Source organism: Apteryx mantelli, chromosome 28, assembly GCF_036417845.1.
Source record: "Apteryx mantelli isolate bAptMan1 chromosome 28, bAptMan1.hap1, whole genome shotgun sequence".
NCBI classification, from domain to species: Eukaryota; Metazoa; Chordata; class Aves; order Apterygiformes; family Apterygidae; genus Apteryx; species Apteryx mantelli.
The window spans coordinates 1,004,202-1,014,765 of NC_090005.1; the positions used below are offsets into that span (position 1 = coordinate 1,004,202).

General features: G+C 50.9%; 1 protein-coding gene across 1 annotated transcript; it reads left to right on the top strand.

The window, feature by feature from the left end:
• The first annotated feature begins 405 nt into the window (after positions 1-405).
• On the top strand, positions 406-5,642 carry LOC106487632 (keratin, type I cytoskeletal 14-like). Its single transcript, XM_013946413.2, has 8 exons — positions 406-1,026; positions 2,362-2,444; positions 3,005-3,161; positions 3,702-3,863; positions 3,959-4,084; positions 4,212-4,432; positions 4,988-5,010; positions 5,355-5,642. The coding sequence occupies exons 1-8, from the start codon at positions 454-456 to the stop codon at positions 5,450-5,452; spliced, it is 1,443 nt and encodes a 480-aa protein (XP_013801867.2). The 5' UTR covers positions 406-453; the 3' UTR covers positions 5,453-5,642.
• Positions 5,643-10,564: the final 4,922 nt, after the last annotated feature.

The following is a 10,564-nucleotide window of genomic DNA, read 5'->3' on the forward strand; positions in this document are numbered from 1 at the left end:
TAAATAGATTTGTAGGTTTTTAATGATATAGGACACTTGCAGGCGACTCGGAATGTCACAATGGATTCACTTGTGCTACTTCACGGAGAAGCGGCTGGACAGAGGTGGAGCCAGCACCTCCGCGTCTCGGGGTAACAGCATAACGCTAAAACGTAGCCCTGAGCAAGGAGCCTTCAGTTCTGAATCACACCCGAACGCTGGGAACTAAAGGGAAGACGAAGACCCAGCGAGCTGAAGTGTTTTTAGTGGGATGTGACAAAAGACATGAAAACAGAAAGAGAAAAATGATGACTCTGGAATTTGGCTCAGACTGTCAGGGGTGACGAAAAGCACAGGCAACGCCTCCTGTCCGGGCTATAAAGGGCTCCGAGCCGGGGGGAAGTTTGCACTCGCGGTCTTCCCCGCTGCACCCGCTGTCTCGCTCAAGCTCAAGAGCCTCTGCCATCCTTCGCCATGGCCACCACTGTCAGGCAATACTCCTCCTCCACGTCCCTCAGGGGATTCGGGGGAGGCTCCAGCAGGCTCTCCTCCGCGCGCCTTGGCGGAGGAGGGTACAGAGCCCCCAGCCTCAGCGGAAGGGCCAGTAGCTACTCGGTCTCTTCCCGCACTGTTTCGGGGCTCGGAAGTGGCCTCGGTGGGGGCTTTGGGGGCACCTACTGCAGCAGCGTCGGAGGGGGCCTTGGCAGTGGCTTCGGGGGCGGCTATGGGGGCAGCTTTGGCAGTGGCTTTGGCAGTGGCTTTGGGGGCGGCTATGGGGGCAGCTTTGGCAGTGGCTTTGGCGGTGGCTTCGGGGGCGGCTATGGGGGCAGCTTTGGAGGCGGCGAAGGCATTCTGCAAGCGGGAGAGAAGGCGACGATGCAGAACCTCAACGACCGCCTGGCTGCCTACCTGGACAAAGTGCGTGCCCTGGAGGAGGCCAACACTGACCTGGAGGTTAAGATCAGGGAATGGTACAAGAAGCAGGCACCTGGGCCAGACCGCGACTACAGCCCCTATTACAGGACTATCGAGGAGCTGAGGAGCAAGGTAGGATGCTATGGCTAACACAGAGGGATGGCTCTTATCTGAGAGTCTTTATTAGAGAGGAAGCAAAAACACTAACTGCTACCTCTATAATTAGCAGATACTAACTATGTGGTAAAAGAGATACACATGCAGATGGCCAGGCTGGAAATTTAGGGATTTGTCAACGTCAGTTTTTGATTACATTCTTCTAGATGGGACAAATGACAGTTTTCATTGGATGAAGCAGATGTAAAAGGACATAATGCAAAAACTAAGAATTAGAGATGTCTGCATTGATAATGCATATCTTTCTGAGATTTTATCTAAAAAGAATACACAGGGAAATTTTCGGTGTGTGTAAACTGTGAAATATTGATGGGATATTTGTACATATTCAGTCAAAGAATTTGCAATCTGCTGTTGCTTATTTTAGCTCCTCAATATTATTCTGATTGAGATGGTTAAAGAGGAAAAGATGGAGCTGACCAGGAGTGACATCTTAGCCTCCTTTCAGCAGTCACTAGCACACGGCCAGGCTTGCTCCGTAACCACAAACCCTGGCAGCTCTGGAGAGATTTCTCTTTGTTGTGATTTGATTCCTACTGTCCCATTTTGGAGGAAATACTCAAGAGTTAACTTTGTTCTTCTCTGTTACTTCTCACTTATAAATTGCCACTAGTAAACATGAAGGAAGCCTTTGTACAGCCCGAGTTGCCAGGCTGCTGGCAAGTGATGCAGGGAAACCATTTTCCCTCTCGCTGGCACCATAATTGGTGTCCTCCCAAACCCTGACCTGACTCTTTTCTCAGTTTGGATTATTTGCCCCTATTTTGCAATATAAAAATCAGAAGTCTTAGGCACCTGCTCATTCCAGTTTGCTCCATTCCTGCAGTTAGCAAATCAAATCCATCCAAGAACAAATGGGTACAAGGATTGCCAAGCAAGGGCACCCTGCTGGTCCATCTGTCCTGCCAGAAGAATTGCACTGTGCTGTGAATGGGCGAGCGGGTAATTCTTTCTTGACCCTTGCATAATCAGCACACGCCCTGAAGCAGGACAACAAATGTTATCATCAGATCTCACATATCTTACGTGACTTCGAGATGCCTCTGAAACACTCACTGATGGATTTTTGGAAAGGGAGGTCACAGAGTAATCAGATACTTCTTGCAGTCTATCTCAGCTGTGTCTTGTTCCTCCTGGTCATGATTCAATATATAACTCTGTCAAGGAAGCCCCAAGCTTCACCAAAACTATTCCTATCCCTACAGTCTCACTTCTGTTAAGATCTCTTGGTCAGCCAGAAGGAGTTTCTGACACTCATCTATTGCTTGCTCTTTATTCTCCACCCTCCAGGTCCTGGTGACCACAGTCGACAATGCCAACCTCCTCCTGCAGATTGACAATGCCAGGCTGACAGCTGATGACTTCAGGACCAAGTAAGCCACCTTTCCTGGAAAAAGGGAACAAAGTCTGCAGAGACTTTTAATGAAATGAGGAAGAAAACCCATCCTAAACCCAAGAAAGCCATTTGAAAAAAAAAAGGCGTTTAGAGGACGTGCAATTTCCCAAGCAGTTTGTGATGTAAATCTTACAGTAGCTTGGGGATAGTTTTGTTTCTGTCAAAACATCTACTAATTTATTCCCACTGCTTGTTGTTCTAAAGGTATGAGCCCACTTGCACAGAGAGCTTGCACTGTGCCTCCGCTATGCGTTTAACTCGTGCGTGTGTATAGCTCGACAAAGCCCAGACCCGGTAACAAGGCCCAGTGACATCAGGGGCAAAGTGATGCTACTGCCTCAAATGAACACTGTTTTATCAGTTGTTCCATGCATTCACTAGCTCTCATCATCAACGGGATGTGGGGGCACCATCAGGGTTATGCAGTACTGACACAACAGCAGCAGCAGCGGGGAGCAAGTGACCAACAAACTGAGCCACTCTGACCTTGGCTGGGTGAGATCTTGGTGTCTTTCGTGACTGTTGTTGTGTTCCCAGGTTTGAGACAGAGCAGGCTCTGCGCCTGAGCGTGGAGGCTGACATCAACGGCCTGCGCAGAGTCCTGGATGAGCTGACTCTGGCCAGAGCTGACCTGGAGATGCAGATCGAGAACCTGAAGGAGGAGCTGGCCTACCTCAAGAAGAACCATGAGGAGGTGAGCAGAGCCAGGCACAAGAGGCTGTAGGAACTGCAGCCTGGGCCCAGAATAATGAGGTTGGGTCCAATCTTTAGGGCTACTCTGAGTCCTGAATTGCTGAGAGAGAAGATGAGAATTGCTAGTAAGGAAGTAGAGAATGATCTGGATAACAGTGCATCCTCTCGGTATTCTGTGTAAATACCATTCACCACTTGTTATTTCAGTAATGTCCACTGTAGCTGTTGGAGATACTAACAATCCCGGCTGCTTCAGGGCCATAGGATCTCCCTCCTGGGAAATGAAGCCACCTGCAAGCTCTGATTTATTCTCTGGAGAAAGCCAAATTTAACTCCAGTGGAGATTTCTTAAGACGGAATTTGGATTATTCTATTTGTGACAGTGGAGCAAAGGCCTCAGGTTTGGCCCCTGTTGCTAGCTGCCACAGAAGTAGATGCAGAAAGATGCTTTATTTCCCAAAGAACTTTTGTCTTGAGAAGAACATCTTTATGTGTTGATTGGTGGATTGCACGGGGATATAACATGTCTCTTTTGCACCAGGAAATGAATGCCATGCGTGGACAGGTGGGTGGAGAGATCAGCGTGGAGATGGATGCTGCTCCTGGAATTGACCTCACCAAGATCCTCACCGAGATGAGAGAGCAGTACGAGACCTTGGCCGAGAAGAACCGCAGGGACGCCGAGCAGTGGTTCTTCAGCAAGGTGAGCTCACTCACCGGCCGCAGAGCAGGGCGTGCTGCACCCAAGGCTTTGCCTGCTTGCCTCTCCTCTAACGCTATGGTTTTGTCTCGCTGCAGACGGAAGAGCTCAACCGGGAGGTGGCCATCAACACGGAGCAGCTTCAGAGTGGCAAGACGGAGATCACCGAACTGCGACGCACCATCCAGAGCCTGGAGATAGACCTGCAGTCCCAGTTCAGCACGGTACGAGTGCCCCGCTCCAGCTGCAGGGTGGGACTCACGTGGGACTGTGGGCAAGGGAAAACATGGGTGGCCCTCTCACTCCCACCCTCTGTCCCTCTCTGAGACCGTCCCTCTGCTCCGCACGCAGAAAGCGGCGCTGGAAAGCTCCCTGGCTGACACGGAAGCCCGCTACGGCACCCAGCTGGCCCAGCTCCAGGTCCTCATCACCAGCGTGGAGGAGCAGCTGGCCGAGCTGCGGTGCGACATGGAGCGCCAGAACCACGACTACAGGAACCTGCTGGACGTCAAGACCCGCCTGGAGCAGGAGATCGCCACGTACCGCCGCCTCCTGGAGGGCGAGGACGCCCAGTACGTACAAGGGCTTTGCTCGAGACACAGGGGTGGGGAGCAGACGGGTAATAGTCAAGGAAAGAAATGACGAACAACCTGTTCCCGGGAGGACCCCTTGAGCCATTTTCTTGGATGAGTGATTGGTTAGAGTCACGGAGACGTCAGTTTACTGCCCCTCCTGACCCACTGCACGCAACAGGGTCTCCCCTTTTGCTCCTGCTAGTCTAGTTCAGCCCAGTGAGCAGCACAGCACTGCAGCTTCCAGCATGCTGGGGATCCTCTTCCCATCCTGCCAGTGTCTGTGCAATCCTGGGAAAGAAGCAGGTACCACTAATGCTCACGGCAGCTGGGATATGTGCTGCCTTTGTCACGAACGTGCCTGAATCCCCTTTGTACACAAATATCTTAACGTTCTTCTTCCTTTAAATCTTGACACTAAGTAGTTTCAGGAAAGCATTTTAAACATATACTGGTACTATAAGAAAAGATGAGGTCTTAAATAATGATTTCTTCTTAAAAACCACTCACTTTTTTGCCCTTTTTGACCATTCTTTCATTTTTCTCCTCTTGCAGCATGACTTCCCATATGAGAGAAGGTAAGAACATGTCTTGGCTGAAGCACTAATCACACATAGCTTTGTTACATCCTTAGTCACCTTCTTATCACAGATTCTTATTTACCATTTTACTAAAATTACTGTTCTATCACATGTTCAAAATGTGAATCAACAGAAATTATTCTTCTGATATACCAAAGCATGTTTGAGAAGATTATCTGTGCAGACTGAAATGATAATAAAGTATTTAGGTATAGAAACTCTGTAGTTATACTGGGTTTCTAAGGCAGTTGCTGTTAACAACAAATCCAGCATAGAAATACCATTAAGGCACTTTCTCCTTCCTTTTCTCTAAATAATGGTTCCTTCTTTCCCCACTGTAGTACCTGTAACTACGCGTCAAATCCGCACGATCGTTGAGGAAGTCCAGGATGGGAAGGTGATTTCTTCTCGTGAGCAGGTCCAGCAGTCTCCCCGTTAAGATTGCTGCATGGTTTAGACATAGGCCAAACCTCTCATAGCAAAGCAAAAGAAGATTCCAGCTTATGCGCTCTGGATATGTAGACCATGAAAAGCATCTTCCTTCTCTTTTCATCATGACACTTCTTCCCTCAACCTTCTCTAAGCACTGTGCTGTGCTCAGAAATCAAATAAAGCTTTTCTTCACATTCTTGCAAACTAGAGTCTTGTCTTCTGTCTCTGAAGAGCCGAGCTGGCCCACTTCTGGAGCTACAGGACACAGCTGTTCCCCAAAAGGAGTTATATTCCAGATCTTTGGCACCCAGGGGCCAGCACACCTACACTTCCTCTAACACCTAAAACCAGCTGATTCGGTGAAGATGTCCAGTGTGGATGGAGGCAGCAAAGAAAGTGATTACAGGGTCTCAGGAGGTGAAATGTGCGAGCGAGTCTCTGATTTGGGGATTGGGAATTTCAAGTCGGGGGCAAAGTGGTTCTTTCCAGGCCGCAATGTACAGCAGCAGTAGATCTGAATCTTTTAACCCAGTAAGTCCAAGCAAATAAGTGAAAAAAGGCTAGGTCACACATTCAGGACCCTGCAAACTTTTCCTCTCTCAGCTCTGCCTCCTCCTCATGCAGTCCAGACAACGTGCTTGGTAGTAAAATGAAATTAAGGTGCAGATGTGGTGGGGATACACTGGCTGACACTCCTCCAGAAACACAAAATCAGCTTCACTTAATTGTTGCTTCCGAAGCATTGCTAAAGGGTGAGGAAATACAAGTAGTTTTCAGTGGTGGGTACGCTCTATCCGAGCAGATGGATTACAAGCTCTTCTGGGAGCTGAATTCCTGCACTTTTTGGCTGTCAGTGGCTGCTCCTGACGCAGCAGTTCACATCGCCGTCAGCTGGCCCGGCCGTTCCTGGAAAGCCAGTTCAGACACATTCTTGGCTGGATCCTGCCACATTTACTACTTCATAAATCAAACTTTTAAATCAATGGGATGATTCAAGAACGTGTGCTACTGAATGTGAGTAAAAACAGAGCTCACCACACAGTTTTAAGGTCCCTTTCTAGGAAATCCGCCTGGGTTTCATGGGGAGATAAGAGAGAATCTTTTTCCAAAATGTTGAAAGGATCCCCACAGCGCATTGACGCTGCAAGCAGCGGTGACCGGAGCAGGGATGCAGGGTGCAGGGGACCCCAGAGCAAGCCCCAGAGCTCAGGCAGCAGGAGCGGGGTGAGGAGCACAGCCCGGGCGTCCCCTGGGCCGGGGCGAGGGGGCTCCAGGCGCTGCGGGACCTGCTCCCGGCCAAGTGACCCCGCAGCGGCCAAGCAGCTCTGCCCAGTTCAGAGCAGGGTTGTATCCACCCCAGCCCACCGCAGAGCAGAAACTGTGCTCCACGCGCAGGGTCTCAGCAGCCCTGCGCACCCGGCGCAGCAGCCTGGGATGAGACAGTGCTGCTCCCGGCACCGCACTAGCCAGCGTCACGTACTTGCAGCATCTACCAAGCTGTAGTCTCCCTTTGGCTCACAGGAGACATGGTTTCAGCTTCAAAGCTTACCACTGATGGACAGGGATCTCATTTCCACTCAGATTCACCGAAGGACGCACAAACACAACCCGCTAAAGGAGCGCTGTGGTCGGGAAGAGGACTACCCTCGCTCTGCTCCTGCACGCACTCCTGGTGCCCTGCGGAGAGGCCGCAGGAGCAAATAACGGGCGATTCCTGACCTGAGGCACCTCCAGCCGTAGCGTCCCCGCAGTCCCGGCTGCTCAGTTCTTTAAACGAAAGAGCCCTGTGGCAGCGACTATGCCCAAGACCTAGAAGCTTGCTGGAGCAGTGGCTGCAAAAAGCAATGAACAGCTCTATCAGTTTGTCCCCTCGGTTCTGCATTGCAAAGTCCCACCCCACCACCAAAGTCAGGTTTACACATGTTCGCAGAGGGTCACTTGGCAGATCTGGGAATTGAGGTCCCTGCGGGGCAGGTGGAGGTGCGAGGAGGCTGGGGGGGGAACGAACCCTGGGGGCTCCCTGTCGAGGCCAGCGCTCCGACTGCCAGGAGAGCGCATGGCTGGACGGGAGGAACGCGTCTCCAGCCGGAAATGGGGTGTGGGGCAATCACCGGGAAAGCACACACGGAGCCGGGACTTTTCCAGTGTAAGGGGTGTAACGCTGTACAACAGGCCCTCAAAGAGCTGCTTCTGCAACAGTAATTCGATGAGGTCGATGAACAGTTGGGAACAGCGAGCAGCTAGAGAGACACAAGATGCGCTTCCGTGGCACGCTTGGAAACGTCCCTCTTCCGCAGTACGAAGAGGAAGAAAAACGTCCAACTACTGCAAAATGGCCCAGGACAGAGGGTCTCAGGGAAGGGACAAGAGGTACAAGGCAAGACGGCTGATCCCTCGGGGACCTCCTTCCTCCTCTCCTGCACCCTGGAGAAGAGGGAGCCCGGCACCGTGAGGGGCCTGCGGCGAGGAGCCCCCCAGGCCCCGGGGCTGCTCGAGGCAGGGACCGGGCAGCCCAAACTCGGACGCTGAGAAGGGTGGGGGGAGACGCGGGCTGCACCGGACATAGGGGCTTCACAGGCCACCCTTGGGGGCCGGTGACACCCGCGCGGAGATGCTCAAGGTGCCTCGCTGCAATTCCCGTCTTGTTTTTCTCCTGGAAAAGCCTGGGCACACCTGCGTTGCTGTAGGAACAACAAATAATAACAGTTTGCTAACAAAACCCCCCTGTTTTAATTACTCCTGCTACTGCGAAGCGTGGGGTAGGTGTGGAAAACAGCTGCGGCTTCTCCCGTCCCGAGCACTAACGGGAGGCCTGGCCTTCGGGAGGCACAGAGGCGGGCGCCGCCGGGGCGGCTCGGCTGATGCGCAGTGGCAGCTCGAGGCACGCTTCCGAGAGAGCTGTTTTATTTCAGAAAGATGGCTTGACTTCTCAGGCTAGACTGAATTAATTTGACAGGAAAGACCACCGTAAAAAGAGACATTAAGGTGTGGCTTTTCAGCTCATTTTAGGAAACTTTCTTGTGCTAATTTGATACTCGGGCAAACTTTGTAAGTGCACTAAAACAAACAGAAATGTGCGTTTGTCCAGGCAGTTTCATCTACCAGGTCTGCTGCTATGTATGTCTGGAGCTAGAATTTCATCTTCTTTCTCCTCCTGAAGTAAGATAGAATTGTATTTTTAAACACCAATGTTTTTCCACGAAATTATTGTTATGCCACAGAATTTGCATTCTGATTTTGAAATGTGTGAGAAATAGGCTCTTAGTGTGCAGGTGCCTGTGAAGCAGAGGCAGAATCTGATTTATTAATAGTCAGTTTTAAGAAAGAGTGTGATTCAAACAATATGGAGTCATTTGTGCTTGTGCCGAACAGGTGGTCATGCTAAATAACGTCTCAGAATTTTTAAAATGTTGTTTTAAATCTTAATTAACACCTTATAACTTTAATTGACACCTTATGGTATTATCAAAATATCATAGATATTTTGAGCAATGCATATTTTTCTGACGCACTTATGGTGGTTGAATAGAAAACAAAAGACGAAAGAAAAGGCAATTTCACATAAAGAAAGAACACGTGTTAGCCTCGTTGCAACGCCGCGCAGGTCACCCGCCCGGTGCTGTGTCTGTGGCAAGCCGATCGCTGCTGCTGCCTGACCGGCGTGGAAGGCCAAGCTGCCGTCAAGGCCGAGGGTCTGCGCCTCCGCGGGGATTTTGCAGTGTCTTTGTCACTGATGGTCCCCCGTTTCCCACATCATCCTCAGCAGGGACGACCCGCTAGTTCTGTCCTTTTTCTTTTTTAACCTGGGTGAGGCTAGAGGGATGATGCCGGGGGAAAGCACATTCCTGGGAGCTCAGCCTCACGGGCACCGCTCCGCTGCTGCCGCCTGCACCTGGGCCGGCATGCACGCAGCGGGCGCCAGCTGGCTCCGAGCCCCGGGTCTCGGCGTTCATGCGACATGAAGACACGACACCACCCAGCGACTGAATCCGCCCTCGAGCCCAGAGGGAACCGACTGCAATTTCCAAATCTTCATCTCCTGTTCCAGCGGGCTGTTGCACAGATCTGTCTCCATTCATGGCAGGCGAACAGAAGTGCCTGCAGCTGTGTTTCTCCATCGCAGCTAGGTAATGAAGGACACATCCCACCCACGGTGCGTATCATTTCCATTCTTCTTCCAGACGTGGCAGAGGCGGGGGGTGCGGGGGTCATGCAACTCGAAGCTACTTAGAAACATACCCATGTTGCTTATTTCCACACTCTTTCCCCCCCTTTTTGGCAAACGATCCAAGGAACATCATTCCTAAGAAACAGGAATGAGGGAAAAGGTTGTTGGGGCCTGCCTATGAAGATGGTAAAACAATTCACCAAGCACACACATGAGAAATATCTTCTCTTCCACACCCTGCATTATTAACTAGTGATACTCAAATTTGTGGTTTCTGCCCATGACGCAGCTCAGTACTGAGCTTGACCGTGCTTGACATGGTGATTTCCTAAGCCTTGGAGCTCTTCAGAGCCGAAGTCAGTAATCTCTCCTGGAGCTCAGTTTACATGGCACCCGTAAGCTCTGAACTCGCACTGAAGCTGTCCTCCCTGGTCACTACTGATCGATACGTCCATCACATTAGTGCTGCTATGCTACTGTCTGCAGTACACTCTCGTTTCCAGTTCTTAGAGCCCAATAGCTCTCAGACATCCTTGATTCACTTTATGCTATTCTGCATTATTGCCTGGAGAATCCCATGATTTTTAAGTTACTTCAGCTGAAAGCCGTACGCTGCCCTTTACAAATGGCTCGCTAGGCTCTCACCCACGGACAGCGAGACCCAACAACCCCTGCTCATCACCTTCGCGTGTTCTTCCCCTCTTGGGTGGGCTCTGAGCAGAACTCCCTCTTCATCACTACAGAACATCCCCTCCTCCGTGCATGAAAGAGAGGACTTGTATTTCCAGGATTGCTAGCCAAGTTCCTTCTAGCACCATTGTATTCCCGGGGCCGCAGACGTGCGTTCAGGGTTTCTGTGCCAGGATGGTAACCCGGCCAGTGTGCTACCTGCACGGCACAAGGGAGACAGCAAACGGTAGGAGCTAAGACAAGGAGACACAGCAAAAGAAA

What these genes read in the sequence shown, in the direction of transcription:
- LOC106487632 (XM_013946413.2), top strand. Translation starts at nt 454, where the DNA reads ATGGCCACCACTGTCAGGCAATACTCCTCCTCCACGTCCCTCAGGGGA. An exon ending in AGCAGTGGTTCTTCAGCAAG is followed by an intron (nt 3,864 to 3,958) that starts GTGAGCTCACTC and finishes GTCTCGCTGCAG; the next exon opens with ACGGAAGAGCTCAACCGGGA. An exon ending in CTGGAGGGCGAGGACGCCCA is followed by an intron (nt 4,433 to 4,987) that starts GTACGTACAAGG and finishes CTCCTCTTGCAG; the next exon opens with CATGACTTCCCATATGAGAG.